We start from the raw sequence: 23,488 nt of genomic DNA on the forward strand, positions 1-23,488 counted from the left end.
CAGTATTGCTTATGAATATTACAGGCTTGAACAAAAAGATATAAAAAGGAGCAGATCTAATATAATGGGGGTTTTTTCAGACAATTTTGTAATGATAAAGCTGGCCCAATTTGGCTTAATCTTTGTCATGTTTGCTTATTGATTAGCCTTATAAATGTTAATTTTGTAAACTGGTTAATTAGCATGTTACTGCACTTTCACTAGTTTTGTTTTTGTCCCTAACTCATGTCAAAGGCTTGACTAGTGTAAAGACTAGTATTCTTTAACTCTATAGATAATAAAGCAGAACTGCACATCACTCAAAGATGTCAGATGAGAACTCATGTAACAAAATTTTCAGACACACAATTTGTTAATAGGGATTTTGTGTCTTTATAAATATTGCTGAATTGCTCTTCTAGCACCTCTCATAATTGACTGTACTGTCTGGGTTTGCCAGAACTTGTAGTTCAGCATCTTTTGACAGGCTAAAAATGGGGTGTGCAGAGGCCAAAAATGGGATGTGCGACAGTGGCGAGAGGCAACAAACACCACAGCCTGGAACAGCTGATAGGTGGTATTCCAGGAGGCCGATCCAATCAGCTGCTGGTGCTAAATCAGGCTGTGCTGAAGTTGACCAGACTGTTTGCTGCAACGAGGCAGATTACTAGAAGGCAGAGGCAGATTTCTTGTTTTCCTCCCCATAAGCTAGGTGGGTCTTATAGTTGGGAGCATCTTCTAGTGCGAAAGATACGGTAGTTATATCGAAATGTATACAGTCATAGTCTAATTGTATATTTCAGTGAATTCCTAAGTAAAAATAAACTGGCATAACCTCTGAATGGTGCAAAGTTAAACACAACATCTTTGTGCAAATTTGACTGCACACCTATTATTTGTGTGCAATAATGAGCAGGTTTAAAGTTTTAAAAAATCTCCACTAAATATTGCGGATGCAGAAGTTTGGACACCTTTTTGGTGGATATTTTGAAATACCTCCTTTGGCAGAAAAAAAGAACTTTCAAACATTTCTGGTAATGACCTAAGGAAACCTTTTGGAACTTTTTCAGGGAGAACTTTTCTAAATCAGAAATATTTTTGATCTCCTTGCATAAACTATACATTTTGAGTTTTCCCTATAGATTTTCAATAATATTCATTTTGAGCCCTGTGAAGGACTGCAAATCCCCCCCCCCCCTGTAAATAGGGTTGATTTGAACATTATCTTGCTGAAATATCTTAACTGTTTTAAATTTCAGTTTCATTGACTGTGGATATCTATGCTGATATCCTGTTTTTAGTGTTAAAATTTGACTAAAGGTAACTCGACTTATTTATACCATTGTATAAATTGGATTTATATGTAGGTGTCATGGCACTTCTATCCTGAAGTACAACACACACAATAAATTTCCTCTCTATTCTTAGAAGCTAAAAATAAAGATGCCCTTCTGGGAGACATATTTAACTGCCCTGCTTTTGGATTAATGTATTTATCCCTTAAAAAACATATAAAATGCAGTGTATTTTCCACTTACAGTGCTTTTAAAGATGTTAATGAGCAGTCATATGGATGGAATTCTGGAGGCTATTCGTGTCTTTGGTAATCTTTCTCAAAACCATGAAGTCTGCAATTTTATTATACAGCGAAAAGGTGAGTTCCTACCCCATTAGAAATAACCATGTTACGTGAAGTAACACAAATCATACATTCACAAAATGTTGCCTTTAAGATTTTGCTTAAAACAAATGGCTGTTAAAGCAATTTGCGTAGAAAAGAGTTCTATTTGAGAATGCTTGGACATGGATCATAAAAGGAGATGATTAAACAAAGGCAGGTTTATGTCATTTCATGCAACACTCCGATTGCCTCCCAATTAAAATAAGTTTTGCTTTTTAAAAATTGAAAAGCTCAAAATGTAACGAGACAGCAATGTAGGAGATCAGCTTTGTACCAAGGACTTTTTAAAAAGACATCAAGATTAATTGTGCTGAAAGTAGTTGTGCCAAGCGTTCATGTTGAGATTATTGGGATAAGCGTCTGAAAGATACGGCATTTTTATTAATTGCATAGAGAGTTGATAGCTGCTACAGAAGTCATTATTTCAGTCCTTTAGAAGTGGCATGGCAGTATTGTAATGGTGCATCTGATACAGTTAAAAGCAAGTTTGTATTGTAATGGTACATCTGTTCTTAAAAGCAAGTTTGTTTCCTTTGATTTTTTCCTTCTGTGATCTAGTGTACAAGTTCATGATTGCTTTGCTTGATGCCAAGCACCAAGATATCTGCTTCTCAGCCTGTGGAGTTCTCCTCAATCTTACTGTGGATAAAAGCAGGCGGAGTATTTTGAATGAAGAAGGAGGAATTAAAAAGTAAGTCCTAAAAAAGTAGCTGAGTCAGAAAAGTTATTGCTGAAATTCACATGAGGCGTAGGGAGCTATCTAGTATGTTGTTCAATTTTCCTGTAAGGCTTCTACAAAGACTCTGGTCCTCAAGAGTTTAATAATGGCTATTCACTATTATTACAACAGATTAATCGATTGCTTGAGAGATTTTGGGCCCACAGACTGGCAACTGGCTGGTTTGATATGCAAAACTTTGTGGAACTACAGTGAGAATGTTACAAGTAATGACCCCTGCTTTGAAGAGGACGACTCAAACACTCTAATAGTTCTTCTTATGACATTTCTTGGTAAGCTATAAAAGCAGTTTCTTTTAATGAATGGAAATAGGACCTGTAAGGAAGTTGCTTATGTGACTTTTTTCTATGTAGCCGATTATTTTCTTTACAGTCTTTCCAGAAGACTGCAAGAAATCATTACTAGCAATAACAATAGCACTTATATGCCACTTCGTAGTGCTTTACAGCTCTAAGTGGTTTATGGAGTCAGCAAAATGCAAAGTGCCTCCAAAAATCTGGGTCCTCATTTTACCAACCTCGGAAGGCTGGAAAGATGAGACAACCTTGAGTTGGTCAGGATCAAACTCCTGGCAGTGAGCAGTGAGTTAGCCTATATTACTATATACTCTGGGACTCTGACACCATGGCTCATATTCCCAACCACCTGTTGTTGTTTTTTAAAGCAATCAGTTATTTGAGAGCCAGTTTGATCTAGTGGTTAAATTGTTGGACTAGGAGCACAGAAAACTTGAGTTATATCCCTGCGTGGAAGCTGGGTAATATTTGGGTAGCTTTAAGAAGGTGGCAGTGGCAAACCATCTCCAAAAATACTGCCTAGAAAACTCCATGGAGGAATCAGGTGTCAAATCTGAGTCAAAGGCAGGAAAAAAACTAACTACCAAAATAGCTCAGGATACTTATCTTAAGTTTTTTATGCACATTCTTTTCTTTAGATCAGGGGTGTCAAACTTGATTTCATTGAAGAGTACTTCAGGGTTGCATTTGACCTCAGGGGGTGGGCATGGCCATGTGTGTGGCCAGCTTGATGTCACTCGTGTTGGGGACGCTTGTGGTGGCTCAGACGGGGCTGGGGGGGATTCATTGTGTCTAGCAAAGAAAAGCAAGGCCAGGGAAAGGGCCAAATCCTTGCCCTCCAGAGGAGCCTTGCGATCTCAGGCCACACGGAGGACCCCCCGGATAGCAATGCAGGATGTCCAGAGCCCTTGGCAGTGGAGGGTAAGCATCCAGCCCATCCTTTGAGCTCCCAGGGCACCAGAACCCCACAACCCAGCCCCACTTCTCCAAGAGGATGCCTGGCTGTGCTTACCTCCTCTAGACTGCTGCTTCTGTGCTCACTCTCCTTGGCCATGTTGCTCATGATATGTATGGGAGGGCAAACTCTGTGGGTCAGAGGCAGGCCCATTCCCTCTTCATGTGAAGGAGACCCAACTTTGTAACAAAAGCATATTCAGTGATAGGATGGGAGACCACCAGGAGAGGTCAGGAGGAGGAAACAAGGGAATGGCAAAATGGCAGCGGGGCTGCTAATGGCCAAGTGCTAAGACAGGTCTTCCCTTAGACCCTCCCTCTCATAATCTTCCTTCCTTCCCCTCTCTCCCTCCCTTCCCTCTTTTCCTTCTTCCTTCCCCCTTTCCTTTTTCCTTCCTTGCTCTCTTCCCATCTTTTTCTTTCCCTTTCTCCTTTCTTGGAGTTCAGATGCAAAAGGGGAAACATTTCTCAATACCTCCTTGCCTTGTGATCAAATACCACTTTCGTTAGCATGCTGCCATTGAAAACGGAGCTCCTGTGGCCCTCCTGAGCTTCATTTCTTGCTGCCATGGCCTCCTCCAGCACACTGCCAGCTGCCACCTGGTTATATGTATTTATTTATTAGATTTGTATTCCGCCCTTCTCCGAGGACTCAGGGCAGCATACAGATCAGTATCCGGTCGGCTTGGGTCAGGCGGAGGCATTGCAGGCCAATCCTTGGATGTTTCCAGGGTGGCCCCAAGGGCCAGATTTAAGCAGCCTGCAGACCACATCCTATCCACAGGCCTTGAGTTTGACTCCCCTGCTTTAGATTCTTCACTCTGTTTGGTAGCAGATACATTCAAATACATTTGTGAATAACTCTTAAATTGTTTTAAGTTATATTTAATGCTGATTGGCAGGCATTCTTTTTCTTGCTGTAGATGAAGATCTGGCACTGGCTTACAGTTTTGACAGTGACTTAAGAGAATATCACAAACTTTATTGGGAAACAGAGTTCAAACCTGTGGCACACAAACTTCTCCAGAGAATTCAAAATTGAAAATAATTACCTGAGTTCCTAATACTGCATTTCAAGATGGGTTTTGAATCAATCAGTGCACAAATCACTTCTGTAACTGCTTTTGGAAATCATTAGATATCAAAACATTTCAGTATGTTTCCATGAAAAATGCCTTTTGTTTTTTAATTTTTCTACCTAGCATGTACATTCATTGTAAAATACCTTTTTTTTCAATTTCCAATGGCATTTAGGAAACATAAAATAAACTAATTGCAACATCTGAATTGAGTATCTTTTTGATTTAACTTTATAATGTCATGTTTTATATTTAGGATTTTATAAAAGATTGCAAAAAAGTACCATGGTTATCAAGTATAGATCAAGGAATTCAGACAGCATTCATTGTTAAATAATTTTGTTAGGTTTCAATGTATAGAATAGTATTGCATTGGGTCAACAATTTCAAAATGAATTTTTAGATGATTCAGACTAACATTCTCCACCCAATATTTTAAAAATGTATTGAACATCACAGCATAAATGCAGATTTTTACTTTGAAATGATTGTAAATGTATTTATGTGATAAGATTATAATCCTTCTCCCTTTATTGAAAAGCCAATCTGGTAAAGCAAAAATGTTATTTGATTTCACAAATGAGCAGGGAATGAAATTGGTATTTTTAGTCAAAGCCAACTTTAAAATTGCACATTTGACTTATATGTTTTGGATCAGCATTCGCCTTGCATTTTTGAATAAAGGAAATAGCAGATGCTTCCTGTTGAACTGTCAAGAATTGCTGTTTAACTTTTGTCGTTTTTCTCTCCAACACAAATTATACATACACACCAGACACAGCATTCATTTGTCTATTTTGTAATGAATGATACCAGTACTAGTGTAAGAAGTATGAAAAAAGAGAAAAATGTTATTTTTTTTTTATTTAAACAACCCAGTAATACTAACAAAGACCTCATACAAAAAGTGTCCATATATTTTACACATGCACGCACTCACATACATATATCAAAGTCACAGGATTTTTGTCCTTGCTCTTATGCTATTTTCTTGTTTAACTACGTAAGCTGCAACTTAAGGGGCAGACTGTAGAAATGAGTGTTTTAGTAAGAAGCTATTTGAGGCCTGAATTGGTATTTCAACACCTTAGATAGCTTCTAGGAGTACTGAAGAAGTAAGATTATCTATCCTTGCTCTCAACCATTCAGTTTTTTTCACAAACTTGCAGGTTTTTAAGCAGCTTTGATAGTCTCGCACTGCCTCAGTCTGAAATAAGAAGACCAACCTAGACAGCAAAAGATTCTCATAACAATCAAAACTGTTAATGTAACATCCTGTTCAGCTCTGCATTATCAGCAAGGAGCTTCTATAACATCACATACAATGTAGGCTCAGACGATAGCATTGCTTGCATTTGTTTATAGCTTAATAAAGATTTGCTAGTCTCTTCATTTAACCAGCATGTTCAGCAGCATCAGGACTTTTATAAAAACATTCACCCCTATATCAAAAGCAAAATTCTCATCTTCCAGATTCTTATTTATTTCTGACAATACATAAAGATTTCGGTAATTAGTTGTCTGCCACAAATCATTGCCTCCTATGCTAACTAGAGCAGGCTGGAATCCGTTTGATTGTGTCTTTGAACAACTGTCCTACCACCAACTTCAACATCAGCAGTAATATCCCACTAAGGAAGGAGCTGCAATAATACTAGTAGTAGCAGTAGTAGTAATAATAAACACTATGGCACAAATAATTGCATGGCTTTTAGCCCCTGCTGGTTGAGAAGCCCCTTAACAAGCCCTGGTATGTTGCCCCTTTGGCACCTTCAATTACTACCGCCCAAAGTTTTCACGTCATGTAACGAGTAATGGCTCTCAGAGCGTAAAGCAGTTCAGCTTGCATCCGCGCTTCTATGAGAAGCAAATTGACATGAACCTTAAAGGAAACAATCAAAAGAAGAATTGAGTTTAGTGTCTTTTGTGCATTACAGTATTCTAAGGCATGCAGAAATTCTGCTAATAATTGAACTAAAACCAGACAGAAATCCATGAAAATACCAGTGATTGCTGATGGCAGGTATATTATGCAACAGCCAATTAGGTGGACTGCTGCCTCCATGTGATAGCTATATGCGCAATATTCATGAGGCTATGATAGCAATAGCACTTAGATTTATATATTGCTTCACAGTGCTTTTACAGTCTACTCTAAGCAGTTTACAGAATCAGCCTATTGCCCCCAACAATCTGGGTCCCCAATTTACCGACATCAGAAGGATGGAAGACTGAGTCAACTTTGAGCCTGGTGATTCGAACTGCCAAACTGCAAGCAGCCAGCAGAAGTAGCCTGCAGCACTGCATTTATTTACTTATTTACTTACTAAATTTCTATGCTGCCCTTCTCCTTAGACTCAGGGCGGCTCACAACCACTGCGCCACCAGGCTTTAGACCTGGAATGACTTGGGTCTTATCAGGTGAGACAAGGTAGCTCTAATCATAAGGACCCACAGAATTTTCTTCAATACAGTACTTTAATGTTGCGATTTCTACTAAAAGCAATAATGCAAAGATAAAAATTTTACAGGCTACTGAAAGTGTAGATATTTAAGTCAATATAAGCAAAATTAATGCCTTCGTAAATGTAACTCTTAATATTATTCAACCTACTAAGTCACAATGCACAGATGTATGTATAACAATGCATACACAACATACCTTCTCAGAATGTTTAAATTGCCTCCAGAAGCTATCGTACATTCTATTTGTGGTCCTCTCAGGAGCACACACTACTGTTTTGATATAAATTTTAAAGCTGCGGTCCAACAGCTGATTAATTTCACCATAGTCGTAATCATCATATCTGTAATCAGGAGAAGAAATATTTTCAGATTTTGCATCAAACACATAGTTGCCAGTCATAATAATTATTACGCTATTGCTTGCTATTTCACAGCCATATATTTTTTTGGTAGATCTTAAGCTGGTTTTGCTGGAATTACAATTATAGTAGTATCCTTAGTATTTCTGTCCATTCTCAATATGTTTCCTTTGTTAGTCTTATAGTCCAAGTCAGGTTACACTATCGCATTGAAATCCCCCAATATGCAAAAATTCTCATAGTTTGCCTTTTTGGTTCTGATCCTTTCTCTGAAAAGCTTTCTTAGTATCTTCTAGCCATGGATTTGGGAGCAACACAAAACCTTTGTTCTTGAAATACTTTTACTTTAGTTTTTTTAGCTAGTTAGCTTTCTCAGGATACAAGGTTCTTACCTCAAGCACAATTGTTATCAGGAATTTGTCTTTAAAAGCATTTGTTAGTAAGTTACCAATGCAATTAGTTTTTTATCCAGTTCATTGATTGCATACTCATGGCTTTTGATGCAGGTTCTTAAAATAAATTTCCATAATATGTGTTCAAGAAATATGGGGAGCAAAATTTCCAAAATTAATAGATAACTAAAGCTGATCTGGACCAACCTTATTCCAAACATACAGTGGATGTAATTCCAGATTGCACGCCTAAGCATAGATGTATCCACATCTTTATGCATAGCCATTGTGTTGTAAGTCAAGTTGTAGGCAATTTGAAACTTCTCATCTATCAGTTGTCCTACATCTGGATAGAGACGATTTACTAGCGAATATCCGTGGTCTTCCCATGAATAGTCCTTAAAAGCAAAATAGGTACATGGGAGCAAGTTCTCAAGAACTTTTTTTCACTGTATTTTTCAAAATATAAATTAGTGAGATAATTTCTGTATTCCAACAGCATGGATACTCTTGTCCACCACTGGTTTCAACTACAGGTAGTTCTTCACTTATGAGCCACAATTGGGACAAGAATTTCCATTCCGAACCAAGGCATTTTTAAGTGAATTGTGCCTCATTTTATGACATTTTTTGTTAGGTTTGTCTAGTAAGTCATTGCAATCATTCGGCTTCCCCTTTTGACTTTGCTTGTCAGAAACTGGCTGGAATGATGACTCTCGTTCCCCCCTGATCCCAGGATGCTGCAACCGCTTAAATACAGGCCCATTGTCAAATGCCAGAATTTGATCCATTGACAGTGGGGATGATATGACAGTTATACGTATGAGGACTGGCCACATGTCATTTTTTTCAGTGCTGTTGTAACTTTGAAAGGTTGCTAAATGAATAGTTATAAGTCAAGGATTATCTGTATAGCCTTCAGTATATAATCTCCATATATATAGGTATCTATGTATGTGTATACATACTGCTCAAAAAAAATAAAGGGAACACTCAACACATCCTAGATCTGAATGAATGAAATTCATTGAATACTTTGTTCTGTACAAAGTTGAATGTGCACAACAGCATGTGAAATTGATTGTCAATCAGAGTCGCTTCCTAAGTGGACAGTTCGATTTCACACATGTTTGATTTACTTGGCATTATATTGTGTTGTTTCAAGTGTTACCTTTATTTTTTTGAGCAGTGTGTACCTACCAGTTTGTGTGTGTGTGTGTATATGTGTGTGTGTGTATCTTTTCTGTTGGATTCAGCAGAAACGTGATACATATATATATATAATCCTGAGAATGATTAGTAAATGTTCAAACCTGCAGGGCACCAAATTGCCTATGCTTGTTTTAAAGTTATTTTTAAAAAACCCATACATATAATTTATATATCTAACATTCTGTGTAATTTATACAGCTAATATTCTGGGAAACACTTTACATTTTGTTACTGATAATGTATGACTTACTTGTACACGGAAGGTAGGTACATGCATCCCATGTCTTGAGAAATCTTTGTAACCATAGCTAGTATCCTCAAAGTGACGAGATACATCTCTCGTTGGTGCTATTTCTTCATCTTCTGTTAAATATGTCACAAGCACAGTAAATTTCTATGGAGATTCTCAGTCATCCAGGTCATGGTTGTCCCAAAGGTGATTTTTTTTTTTCTTAAGAGGCAACTGGACTTTCTGATACTAGAAAGTCCAATTGCCTCTGGGGAGTGGGGTACACTTTTGGGACAACTAATACGGTTGTTTAAAAAAAAATAGTTTAATGCCATTGCCAAATTATAATAAATAACTTCTGTAATCCATACAGGAAAAGTATTTTGCAGATAAAATATAGCTTAGCTTCCTTAAAAATGCAGTACTGAAATTCATCCCTATGTAATCTTTGCTTTTAATAACAAGGATCAATACATGTTGATAGTTTGTATTATGAAACGCAGAGCTGCAGCCTATTTGAATGTCACTTATATGGTAGCAAGTGAAAAATGAACAAGCTTGTTTTCATCTGTAATTATTTCCAAATATGAGAAAACTAGCCCTTGAGAATGAACTCCTGCTTAATTACTGTGATAGGGGTCAATAATGTACACAGGACCAGGAATTAGCATCAAAGATCCTCGCTTATGATGTTACTGCCTCTTCATGAGCATTCATCATTGACAGGGTAGATACAATTAACACCCAGTCTACAAGCATTTTAGAAAAATTCACAGCTTTAGTGGCAATGAACCAACTATACAAGCTTAGCTGTATGGTAATTGCTGCCACTGCAGTTTTTCGGTTATGAGTTTCATACTGTAAATACGTCAGTTCTTCCACTATCAAATACTGTACATAAAAGACTTAGTTATTCTACAGGTTGGTTGTGAACACCCATATGCTGCTTCTGAGAACCAACAGGCAGGGAGAATGAGCCAGCTGAATTGGAGCCTTGGCTTGGGTCTGCCAAAACACACACTTTGCTTGCAACAATATCCCCTCCTTATCTATATACAATTTGTTCTTATGCAAGTATGTATTGTTACATATACTGTACATGCAGGGGCACCTGTGGCTAGGAAGATATTTGCACCATTTTATCTGGTACACGCATTGCATCTTTCCTAGATTTGAGGGGCCTGGCAGACATTAACTCATTTTCCTAGTCATCTTGTGGCTTGATTATATAATGCCTTCTACGTGGGCTGATTTGGCATCTTTATCCACCTATCCAGTCCTTCCCAAGGTGTTAAAAGATATCATCGCGGGATGTAAGTTGTTCCAAGGAAAGCTGTCTTTTACAACTGACTAATGGCAATTTTGTCAATGTGATGATGATGTTCATGTGGTGCTCCAGATGTTTTGGGATCTATCACTATTGGTACTACTTTTGTTTTCTTTTACTATAGACATTTTATTTCTGTTTGTAGGTCTTTTAATTTTGTTATTTTCTCCAGTTATTTCTTTCCTATTCTTGCCTAACTGTGATATCCACTTTTCAGATATTTTTGTTCTTAAGTGAATGTGGTTATTATACCTACACACATGGTATTGTCATTTTGTAAATTATGTAATAGAGGATTTCTGGTTTTGAATGTAACATTTGCAATATTTCCTAGGGCTACTGAAAACTTATTATGATATGGAACACAAAACCATTTTTATCATTTGATAAGAGGTATTTTAAAGCCCATACAGAGCCTACAGTTAAAATGAAATGACTGAATAGAGCCTGCCAAACTTGCTGGCTAGCTCCTTTGAGCTAATGAATTCACATTTATTTATTTTAAAAATCTGATTTGTCCATTAATGATTATGCAGCTTTCCATTTTTTAAACCTCTTAAGTTTTAACAGATTAATTTTAAGGGTGATTGTTATAAAATGAATGCCTGTTAAACTGGCAAGTGCTAATGTGACAATTTGCCTCATCTGCTTGATACCATTATACTAATTATGCCACTTATGTTAATTTATGTCATTTGCATAATGGTGCTGTTTCACAAATGACAAATTATTTTATTTACTTTGTGTGTAGTATTATGCAAATGATATCAATTTGTGCAGAAAATTGGTCTGATCTTTACAAAAATCTTTTTCATCAAGATAAATCAAGATTTCACTGTATTTACTAAATCTAGTGTTCTTCAAGTTTCCCGAATTGTGAGTCACACAGCCAACAGATACATTAATCGGGAATTTTGTGGCTGGAAATTTTAATACTTTTGGAAGGCAGCAGATTTCCATCATCTCACTTGGGGTGCACAATATTTTTCATTTTGATGAACCCATGGACAATGCTGACACTTCTTTTCTGGATTATTATTATGATGATTATTTATTAGATTTGTATGCCGCCCTTCTCCGAAACCTCATCTTGCTTAAGAAATATGACAGGTCTATGCTGAGCTGCAAAATATTTAACAACTTTTTGAAGCAGGAGTTTTCTGAAAGCAGGGGTTTCAAATTCGTGTCGTCATGGTGGCATTACATGACCTTTTCCCTCTTTGCTAAACCAGGCAGGGGCGGAGCCAGCACATGATGCATCTGGCCCATAGGCCGTGGGTTTGACACCTGTCTCGGGTGAAATTTAGCAGGTTCTGACAGGTTCTGGAAAACCGGTAGCAGAAATTTTGAGTAGTTCGGATAATCGGCAAATATAATCTCTGGCTGGCCCCAGAGGGGGTGGGAATGGAGATTTTGCAATATCCTTCCCCTGCCACCCCCCACAAACCACACTCACAGAACCAGTAGGAAAAATTTTGGAATTTTACCTCTGCCTTATAGCAGTGTTTCTCAAATAGTGGGGCAGGGCCCCCTGGGTGGGGGGATGTGGAGCGAGGCCAGGGGGGGGTGACCCCAGGGAATATACATGGTCCTTCTCAATTAATTCCGCTAACCCAGGGGTAGGCAAAGTTGGCTCCTCTATGACATGTGGACTTCAACTCCCAGAATTCCCGAGCTAGCATGATTGGCTCAGGAATTCTGGGAGTTGAAGTCCACAAGTCGTAGAAGAGCCAACTTTGCCTACCCTTGCCCTATCCGAAAACAGGCTCCACTGAGTTCTGTGGGACTTCCTTCCAGGTAAGTGGGTAGTGCAGCCTTCCCCAGCCAATAGTTTGCTTGCAGCTTATAATAAGTAAAATAATAAACATTAAAATACCACTAGGGTCCAGATCAGAGAATTGGGTGGAGGGCATGGGAAATCTTCTTCCTGAGGGGGCATAATAGAAAATCTCCGGGACCGCCTTCTGCCGCACGAATCCCAGCGACCAATTAGGTCCCACAGAGTTGGCCTTCTCCGGGTCCCGTCAATTAAACAATGTCGTTTGGTGGGACCCAGGGGAAGAGCCTTCTCTGTGGCGGCCCCAGCCCTCTGGAACCAACTCCCCCCAGAGATTAGAATAGCCCCCACCCTTCTTGCCTTTCGCAAGCTTCTTAAAACCCACCTTTGTCGTCAGGCATGGAGGAATTAAGATATTCTTTCTCCCTAGGCTTCCACAATTTATGTATGGTACGTTTGTATGTATGATTGGTTTTAAAATAAGGGTTTTTAGCTTCTTTAGTATTGGATTGTCGCACGTTGTTTTTATTACTGTTGTTAGCCGCCCCGAGTCTACGGAGAGGGGCGGCATACAAATCCAATAAAATGAAATGAAAATAATTGAGAAGCACTGTCTTTATAGGAAGCAATGTGAGGCCTATATTATACTGAGGAGTGGCAGTTTAGGTACAAACTCTAAAAATTACTACCCCGTGATCAGAACTTTTTAGCGTGTGCTGGGTTGGAACATAGGTTTGGATTATCATCATCATCATCATTCTGACCCTGGTTTTAGAAGAGAGAAGTTATTGTTGCCCTGACGAACTATTTATTCATCAGAACAATAAGGAAGTATAAATACCGAAACTGATATATACTGTATATACATGTGAAATTAAAAAGTAAAGAAATATTAAATGCGTTCTGACCTGAGCAACCCACCAACATGCTTTCTCTCTTCTCCTTCTCAAATCGGGTGGCCTTTTCCTCTTGACTAGCTTCAACATCATCTCTGCATTCCTGAATTTGCTTCATTTTTTCCATAAGTGCTTCTACTTCACAGGAGGGCTCGGGAGTCTTTAATAGCAACATTTTTAAAATTGCAATGTAGCACTGATACTCTATTATGATAAAGACCAAATTTTCTATTTTATACCTGACATAGTACTTGCAACTTTTTTAGAATCCCCGTTTATAGAATTAAGAAGAAAGCAAATATAATTTTTCTAATGCTTACATTAAAGGAACAATTTCTCTTTTGCACAGCAAATACATGGAAATTGTTTTACCACTTGAAGGAATTTATAAATGTCCCAAAATGATATTATGTAAAGTTGATGCATAAATATACTTGTGGGCAGGAGCTGCTAGCAGTGGTTCCTTCATGTGGCACTACATCACAGAATAGTAACATTAAATATGCTATAATTGTGATTGCTATAATATACCTAATCCTTTACAGTAATACCTCGTCTTACAAACGCCTCGTCATACAAACTTTTCGAGATACAAACCCAGGGTTTAAGATTTTTTTGCCTCTTCTTACAAACTATTTTCACCTTACAAACCCACCGCCGCCACTGGGATGCCCCACCTTTGGACTTCCGTTGCCAGCGGAGCATCCATTTTTGCGCTGCTGGGATTCCCCTGAGGCTCCCCTCCATGGGAAACCCCACTTCCGGACCTCCGTGCTTTTGTGATGCTGCAGGGAATCCCAGCACGAGAATCCCAGCAGCACAAAAACGGGCGCTTCACTGGCAATGGAAGTCTGGGGGTGGGGTTTCCCAGTGAGGGGAGCCTCAGTGAAATCGCAGCATCGCAAAAACACAGAGGTCCAGAGGTGGGGTTTCGAAGACTTCAGTGTTTTTGCGATGCTGCAATTTCTCTGATGCTCCCTTCGCTGGGAAACCCCACCTCCAAACTTCCATTGCCAGCAAAGTGCTCATTTTTGCGATGCTGGGATTCCCCTGAAGCATTGCAAAAACACAGAAGTCCGGAGGTGGGGTTTTCCATCGAAGGGAACCTCAGGGGAATCCCAGCAGCACAAAAACGGGCGCTTTGGCTGGCAAAAGGGGTGAATTTTGGGCTTGCACGCATTAATCACTTTTCCATTGATTCCTATGGGAAACATTGTTTCGTCTTACAAACCTTTCACCTTAAGAACCTCGTCCTGGAACCAATTAAGTTTGTAAGACAAGGTATCACTGTATTTTGAACTTGTTAGAACAAATTTTTAAAAGGCCGAGCGCTTGTGTTATTAATAACGTCTCAACTGAGCAGCAAATCATGTTTCTAACTGATACACTTCATAATCTCAACATTTCTTACAATTAAGAACAGAGTGACTATTTCTATTTTGTTTTAATGGAACCAATATAATGCAAACTGTTTGTGAGAAGACAGCTTCTTAAGAACTTTATAAGCATCTCCAATCATATAATCTTGAAAAATAAAAACAATCCTATAACCATTCTTTGTCTTGGAGAGGATATATCAGATAATCCCATGTGCTAATTTAGAAAAGTCAGACCAACTCTTAGAAGAAAAACATTTCTTGAATATTGATGTTTCTTCTAGCTCATATTGAAAGGAATCCAAGTCTGCATATCTCAAGCCAATTGGGTTTCTTGGCATGCAATTATATCTAACCCTGTAATTTGCTGCAGGAAATACTGTTAACATATATTAACAGATATACAGTATGATTCAAAAGGTGCAGCTGAAATGAAATGTTATGTTCTAGACTACATTCAAGTTAAGATTGCTTTCAGCCTAATTTAGCTGCCTCTTCCCCTGTCTCTAGACTTCCAAAATTTTTCTCTGAATTATTTCTGTGTTCCCGAATTCATGTGTTCAAACAAAGTCATACAGAAGTTTCCTCCAATGGTTAAGTAACAGATATGCTCCATTTCAGTGTGCCCTCTGTGGCATCCATCTTGCATTGCTAAAGAGATTCACTTGATAGTTTAAAGTATTCATTCTCTCCATTAAAAATAAGGAGGAAGGGAGGGAGGGACGAACGGAAGGAAAGAAAGTTGTACAACTTTACAAATATACACCATCACAAGCAGATGCCTTTAAAAAAGGTAAACACTCAACCTTTCAGAACATAATACTTACTGTAATATCTGTATCAGGGATGTGCATCTTATACTCCTCATGATTGCCATTTGCTATATCACAAATGCAATATCCATCAACGGAGAGCAGCCTGAAAGTGTGGCCGCCATCATAGTGGATCTCTGGATTGATTCCACAGCCAAAAGTGAACGAAGCAAGCGAGTGATAGTGTGTGAGGAGTACTACAGCATGGACCAATTCTGCTAATGACCAGCTGTGTTCTTCAGTTTTTAGAAGTCGCTTTTTTAAAAAAGGGGAGGGGAGAGAGAGAATGTAATCATTACATCAAATTATGTCAGGCCCCAAGAACCAACAGTGACATATGGAGTTATTTCTGAGAAGTTTCCTTATTGTTCACTTACAGGCAGACTCTTCCCAGATTAAAGCAACCATCCGCATAACTATAGATGTCCTGTGTAAACTACCCTATTTTCCCCAAAATAAGACATCCTCGGATAAAAAGCCCAATCACAGCTTTTGAGCGCATGGCAAATAAGACCAAGTGCTTATTTCAGGGTTCAAAAAAATATGAGACATATTTATAAACCCTTATAAACCCTTTCAAGCTCAGCTGCCTTTTTGCCTTCTGAAGCAGTGCCCCCTCCAAACTATATTCCATAACAAACCTATAATAATCACACCACAAATAATATCACGATAGATCAAAAATACTAGGGCAAAAGATTAATGTTAAGTAAATCTAAAGGGTCCTTTTAAAATGCAGAAAGCCATGTTCAATACCTTACAGCCCTTTTTCATTCGGCAGCTATGGGAATTACACCATGTATTGTTTGTTCTATGGATCCAGGACAGTAATGTAATTCAGAAATAAAAGCAGGCAATGGAGAAGGATGATTAAGCATAAAGTCTATGTAGGAAATGAGAGTTTGAAACAATATATTTTAACTACTTTAAATACTGTAAAAGTCAAACATCCAGAAACAATTTAGCCATTAGTGCTATAGGACTGAAAAATTTTGGAGAGAGAATATTTTGCACTTCTGGAGAAGATGGATTATCTTTTCTTGTTTCACTTTGAACTGGTAAAAACAAAAAGAGAACTTAAAAAAAATTGCAACAAGTGATGGGGAAAACCCTGCTGAGTTCATTACAATGATCTGGAGACAGGTTCTGCAATAACTTAAATTTGAGTAAACAACAAATTGGTATCTTAAGAATTATGGACCAACGAATAATGGCAGCCATTTCAAAAATATAAGATCATTACAGATTCAAGAAGCACACTTACTTCGATATGTTCCTTTGTAATGAGCCAGGGTCTGTGTGCCAATATTTTATTCAAATCACCCAACTTCTGCAGCTTTTGAGGTGCATTTTCTAGACCATTCAGCCATTTAGGATCTCCTCCAACTTGTAGAAAATAATTGACATGAAGGTTTACCAAGTAAGAGCACTGATGTCTTGCTGCAGCCTAGAAAACAATGAGAAAACAAGAATGATGGAACAGAGTCATTCAAAAACATAATTACATAATTACAGAGAACACTGCTTAGGTAAAGTAAAAGTAAAAGAATGCATATAACACAGTACCGTATAGTACTGGGAAAAAATCATGCATTAAAAAAATTAATTCATTTTTGTATATGCCTTATATGCGAGATCAAAATTGAAAAGAAATAAAGTGAAATGGATTAAATTTGAGAGCAACTTGCAGAGGCAAATCCCATGATTTACAGGAACGTGTTAGGTTTAGGATGAACTGCAACTTCCTCATCTCTAATAATCCCACTGGTGAGGATTGATGGGGAAATAAGAGTTCAGTTGCATCTGGTGGGCTGTACACTGATCAGCCCTGATTTAAGGCTTATATTTCTAGAAAGAAATTTCATCGACTGAAATGATATCCAAATTTTCCCCTAAAAAGCATAGGCATATAGTGGCTTACAAAACAGAACCATCGTTAGAATGATTTTTTTTCAACAAGCTGAAAGCAGCAAGAAGAAGTACAACCAAGCTCCTTAAATGAATCAAATGCATTGCTTAATCTTTTGGGGCAATGACTATTCTGCATTTAGGGAATAAAATTTCACTTTTGATCTTCAAGCGATCTCTGTTAACAGCTTTACCTAAACACCAACAAAACAGGATAAGAATCACCTCCCACCTCCCCATGGGATCCAGGCCAAAGGGTTACACATGAGCCTCTTAAAGTATACAGTAGTCCCTCACCTATCGCTGGTGTTACGTTCCAGACCTGGCCGCAATAGGTGAAATCCGCGATGGGGAATTTATCGACTGATAGTACTTATTTAAGTATTTATATTGTAATTGTTTGGTAAGTTTTCATTGATTTAAGTGTTTATAAACCCTTCCCACACAGTATTTATTTTAGATACAGTATTTAAATACAGTATTTACAATTTTAGATATATATATTTTTTTTAAACCTGCCGATCGAGTTCGGCGGGCTGTTTAAATCTGCTGATCGACTTCCTCAGAAACCCGCGATGAAATGAAGCCGCAGTAGGTGAAGCGCGGTATAGCGAGGGACTACTGTACTGTCAAAATTAAACAGGATCAATAAAATATTCTTCCTTTACAAACTCCTCACAACACGGCAACCCAGAAAATACCAGGATTTTTTATATCCAAATCATTTAATAAAAAATAATGCTCCTTAACATTTGTAGCATTTAAATCTAAAGTTACCTGTTAAACAGGACAGTCAAGAACCAACTATATGCACAACTTAGTAGTTGGCTAGTTTTACATCCAGGATGTAACAAGCATGCATGTAGACAATCTCAAAGAGCCTAGAATCCTGTCCATATTCTCAGGATGCAGAAATTGTAAGGAGCCCTTAATCCCTATATTAACAACTGCAAAAGATGCATATCTTATCTTAATATGCACTGTAAATCAGAAGGAACTTAAAAGATTTTCGAAGAAAAAGGTTGAAACTTAAAAGATTTTCTATACAGAAAAGTGTTTTGCAAACTGGTCATAGAAATGAATGCAATGATAGAAAATAATTATTCTTTCCTATTATCCCTATCATACAATAGAGATAGCATTACTGAGATATAATAGTTTAGTTCTAATTTCGGGTTGGATTTATTCAAAATTGAACTCTTATCACTTTAATTGTTTTATATTTTCACTGTTAAAAAGTTTCCAGATAGAAAGTTGTCTTAGCTTTATGGAAAGGAGAACAATCCATTTCCAAAGTTACAATCCAACCGCCTACAAGAGGAGTTGTGTAAGAACATTATTTAGACAAGCACACACTGTAGCCGGCCCATATATCAGAACAAGGAAACAGAATGCCTATGCAACACCTTCCAACAAAATGGATAGCCATGCAGCTTTATCTACTCAACTAGAGTAGAACCAACACAAGCTATGAAAAGGATAACCCTAATACAACAAAAAAAAGTCACATGAAAAATCAGCAGGACTATTTCAACCACACCACATTACCATAACACACAAACAAAATTAAATTAAAGCCTCCAAAACTTCTTAAGTAAACCAAAACAATGAAAGAAAAAACGAAGGGGAAAAAAAGTCATCTACTACATACTATAAGGACTGTAGCAGTCGCTATGTAAGATAGGCAGAAGAGCAGATCCATGAACAGTCAGGAGGACACGATGAAAACTCTTTAATCTCATGCAGCCAAAAATGGACAGAGCCAACCATGGTTTCAAATGGGAAACGCTGAGCATCCTAGGCGAATTCCAAAAATGTTAGAGAATTCCTGGAAGCTTACAGCTACTGTAAGAAATAAACCATATTTACGTGCCATTCAAGAGATGCGGCAGGGACGGTATGGCTCAGTGGCTAAAACGCTAAACTTGTTGATCAGATCAGCAGTTCAAGTTTGGAGTGAGCTCCCGTTACTTGTCCCAGCTTCTGCCAACCCAGCAGTTCAAAAGCATGTAAAAAGGCAAGTAGAAAAATAGGAACCATTTTGGGGGGAAGGTAACAATGTTCCACGTGCCTTGGCATTTAGTCATGCGGGCCATATGACCACAGAGAAGTCTTTGAACAGAGCTGGCTCTTCAGCTTTGAAACAGAGGTAAACACCACCTCCTAGAGTCGGGAACGATTAGCACATATGTGCGATGGAAAACTTTACCTTTATAAGAGACTAACGCTAAAAAGAAAGCAAAGGCCAGAACAATCTCCTCCAGCAGCCAACACCCAGATAAACATGAATTAACACTAGACAAACAAGCAGAAAGCAATACACTCATCAAGGAACCACCATGGTTCCACCCCAACCATCAAAACCTGGAGGGCAAGCTGCTGCATATAAACAGTGGATAAAATCCACACTCACTAGCTCTGATGATATTACCTAATTGAGTAATGAAACGTCTGCAAGCAAACAATCAAGTTCAGGGAACACCAAGCACTCTACATTTCAGTTCTGAGCTACCTGTACTCTTCTATTTAAATTAAATTATCATACAGCCCTTGGCAAGATTATTAAAAGTATAGGAGGTTTCCAAATGTACAACTGAGCTCGCCCAAGCCAGTTTAGGTTGTCAGACTCTGGGACAACATTTTTTATTTAATAATAATAATAATAATAATAATAATAATAATAATAATAATAATAATAATTATTATTATTATTATTATTATTATTATTATTATTATTTATTAGATTTATATGCCGCCCCTCTCTGCAGACTCAGGGTGGCTCACAACAACAATAGTACAATATAATAAATATAATATTTAAAAAACATCTAAAACCCATCATTAAAAGCATTTAATTTAAATGCAGCCATAAAACATCAGTATTGAGTCAGGGATTGTTTAAAATTTTTCCCTTGAATTCTCTTATCTAAATCTATCTAATAATTTTAAATCCATTTTCTCTAAAAGTCCACTTAGTCCTCAATTAGCTTTGCTTTGGTGCTTTAGAGCTGTCTGTGCTCTCTATGTAGCAAATGCTAAAAAAGTGAGTAATATGAGAAAGGGCTCGTAGAGTAGATTTAGATCAAGAAAGATTGACGGTGGAATGAGAAAACCGCTTCCCTCAAGACCACTGTTACTAAATTGATTGTTTTTATGGAACATGACAATGTAAACAAAAGTCAATAAAGAATTCGAATCTATGGTACTGTCTAATTTTGAGTATAATGTTTCATGCAGATAGAAACTCATTAGGATATCTTAAAATATTCCAGAGATAGAACACTGGGTTTTTTTTATACAAATTAATAAAATTCACAGTGATACTGAGATTCTCTAAGCACGTAGACATAAACTTTAAAGAGAAATCCTAACACTGTAAAAAGAAATTTCCTGGGTCATAATTCGACATACCATTATACCTATATAGTGTCGATAGCAAAGAGGCAGTGGACCATCCATTTGCAATAGATAATGCTGAGTTTTCAAAAAGCTCTCCAGATACCGTGGATGAAAAACCATCACCAGTGTAATGTTATCCAAATGCCCTAAAGTTGTGAAAGACTCAGAAAACAAAGAAGACATCTGAGGATCCTCAGCGCTCACTTGAAGAATCTGTGTGAAGAGGGGAAACACAACAACAACAGCAACGTTTTCTAGGAGCAAAAATAACATATTTTAAATAATTGTAACCTTCAAAGCCAGTGTTTTTCAACCTCAGCAACTTTACGATGTACGGATTTCAACTGTCAGAATTCCCCAGCCAGAAACGCTGGCTGAAGAATGCAGGGAGTTGAAGTCCATATATCTTCAAGTCTCTGAGAATGAGAAAAACAGTCCAAATAAGTTGCGATGTCTATATATACTGTGCACACATTGAGTTGGGGCACAAAAAAGATTCTAGAAATTAAGCATTGCCCAAACATGGCAAATAGTAGGTGAACTACAAATTAATAATGTGACTGATTAATTATCTGGGGGCACTTTTTAACTGAGAAATAAATAGAAAGCATATATCGGTATTTAATTATAAGCAATAGGATAGTCAATAAAGTCTTCCAAATTGCTAAGTAGTAGAAAATAAATCACTCTCAGAAGGCCACTTGTGAATCTTAATTTGGAATTAAAGTTCACCAGCTAATTATATTTAACATGCAGGTCTGTTAAAAAAATGGATCAAGTCAAACAATATCTGATGCCCAACAGAATTGGGCAACCAGTGTAAAATGGCCAATTAAATACTGGTAATTCTCAACTTACAATTACAACTGAGCCCAAGTTTTCTGTTGTTGAGTGAGACATTTCTTAAAGTGAGTTTTGTCCCATTTTACGATCTTTCTTTGCCAAAGTTGTTAAGTGAATTACTGCGGTTGATAAGTTAGTAATCTGGTTGTTAAGTGAATCTGGCTTCCCCATCAACTTTGCTTGTCAGAAGGTTGCAAAAGATGCTCACATGACCTTGGGACACAGCAACCGTTGTACATACGAACTAATTGCCAGGTGTCTGAATTTTGGTTACATGATCATAGGGATGATTCAAAAGTTGTATCTCTGAAAAATGGTCATAACTCACTTTTTTCAGTCTTGTTATAACTGTGAATGGTCACTACAGAGAACTGTTGTAAGTTAAGGACTATCTATTAAAATTACATGAACATCTTTTCCTGGGGTCAAACACTGCTAATGATTTGTTGCACTCCGGATGGCCAATACAAAATTGCAGATTAACAGCTGTTCTCCAGTCAACATTAAACTTTGAAAATCCCCCCCAACCCTGGCAAAAAATGTCACAATTTTATTGTTTTCATACAAAACAGAATGCCTTGCATACCTCCATTTCTGGGATGAATCTGCTTGGTCCTTGTCCCAGTGGTCTGGGGATCCTAATTCCAAGTTCCTAGAAAAGAATGTTACACTATAGTATCTGAACTTTTTACTTATAAACATTTCAGCTGTGGCTTTGAGAGCAATTAATGCTTCATCACTGAAACAGAACCAGCCTTGTATTTCAGAAATGCAATCAGTGGAAATGTTCTGCCCATGCTTCATAACAAGCCACACTTGTTTACAGTGCGCCATTCTAATGCCATTAAAAACAATGAAACCTGGTTCAGTAAAAAAACCTAGTTTTGCATAAAGTACTTGGCAAAGGGTCAAGAACAAAGAGTTCAGTACACAGCTGCTAGCAGGCTAATGTCAGCGATACTGGAGGCTTTTGAAGTACATCTGCATATCCGCAGAACAGAATATGTATGAAATCTCTTTGGTATCTTTCAGGAAGTAACAGGGCTGTAATTTTATCAAGGCTTGAGGGAGAAGCCACAAAAATACATGCCATATGATTTTTATATGTCTATTTTAAAATGACAAAGAACAAACAGTAATTTCTTAGATTGAATTTATAGTCAACTTGAAACTTTTATCTACCGCAAAACTTTCGCTGAATTAATTTTCAAGCCCCATTGCACAACTAAAATGTTTTCAGCTATGATCTTTTAAACATATTACAAAAGCAGTGAATTCAGATTAGCCAAGTGGTGTTTTTTTTTTTAAAAAAAAACACCTTTATACACACACTGCCTGAACCTATTTTGCAATTGTATGATTGTGCAGTTAAAGAGATTCACAAAACTAAAGCCAGTTGCTTTTGTTATTGTGAACAAGCCCCAAGTCACACAATCATTTCTAATTTTTTTTGTGCAGAATCACTTCTTCCAGAAAGAAATTCTGTGTCAGAAGAATATTTTTCTTCTGCATTCAGAAAAATATACCAAATTATGATATACTGTATAAGTATATTATATTAAATAAAAAATAAGTAGTAAGAGACCAGCATTTTTTTTTTAAGAAAAGCAAGACTTGGCCTTTTGAAAAGCACTGCTGGAGCTTTGGCTGCTCATTTAAAAAGCAAAATAAATATATGGTCAAAATGATGATCTTACAACAGATTCTGGAGAATAGAAGCCAAGCTGTCTCCTGGTCAATTACCAAATAATCAAAAGAAAGACT

At 37.5% G+C, this 23,488-nt stretch overlaps 2 protein-coding genes across 6 annotated transcripts in view; one reads left to right on the forward strand and one right to left on the reverse strand.

Annotated features, from left to right (window-relative positions):
• ARMC2 (armadillo repeat containing 2) overlaps window positions 1–5,444 on the forward strand; it is a 48,912-nt gene extending 43,468 nt beyond the window's left edge. For all 3 annotated transcript variants that reach the window (XM_070733320.1, XM_070733319.1, XM_070733321.1), the window contains exons 15-18: window positions 1,520–1,633; window positions 2,219–2,351; window positions 2,511–2,671; window positions 4,573–5,444. In XM_070733320.1, the coding sequence (XP_070589421.1) occupies window positions 1,520–1,633; window positions 2,219–2,351; window positions 2,511–2,671; window positions 4,573–4,691 (527 nt within the window). In that variant the 3' untranslated portion in view covers window positions 4,692–5,444. The remainder of the gene's footprint in view (window positions 1–1,519; window positions 1,634–2,218; window positions 2,352–2,510; window positions 2,672–4,572) is intronic.
• Window positions 5,445–5,573: 129 nt separating this feature from the next.
• SESN1 (sestrin 1) overlaps window positions 5,574–23,488 on the reverse strand; it is a 57,258-nt gene continuing 39,343 nt past the window's right edge. For all 3 annotated transcript variants that reach the window (XM_070733323.1, XM_070733324.1, XM_070733325.1), the window contains 9 exons: window positions 22,311–22,376; window positions 20,894–21,094; window positions 16,839–17,021; window positions 15,590–15,829; window positions 13,399–13,546; window positions 9,408–9,520; window positions 8,153–8,343; window positions 7,391–7,535; window positions 5,574–6,610 (listed from right to left, as the gene is read on the reverse strand). In XM_070733323.1, the coding sequence (XP_070589424.1) occupies window positions 6,524–6,610; window positions 7,391–7,535; window positions 8,153–8,343; window positions 9,408–9,520; window positions 13,399–13,546; window positions 15,590–15,829; window positions 16,839–17,021; window positions 20,894–21,094; window positions 22,311–22,376 (1,374 nt within the window). In that variant the 3' untranslated portion in view covers window positions 5,574–6,523. The remainder of the gene's footprint in view (window positions 6,611–7,390; window positions 7,536–8,152; window positions 8,344–9,407; window positions 9,521–13,398; window positions 13,547–15,589; window positions 15,830–16,838; window positions 17,022–20,893; window positions 21,095–22,310; window positions 22,377–23,488) is intronic.

Source organism: Erythrolamprus reginae, chromosome 1 (genome assembly GCF_031021105.1).
Source record: "Erythrolamprus reginae isolate rEryReg1 chromosome 1, rEryReg1.hap1, whole genome shotgun sequence".
Lineage (NCBI taxonomy): Eukaryota > Metazoa > Chordata > Lepidosauria > Squamata > Dipsadidae > Erythrolamprus > Erythrolamprus reginae.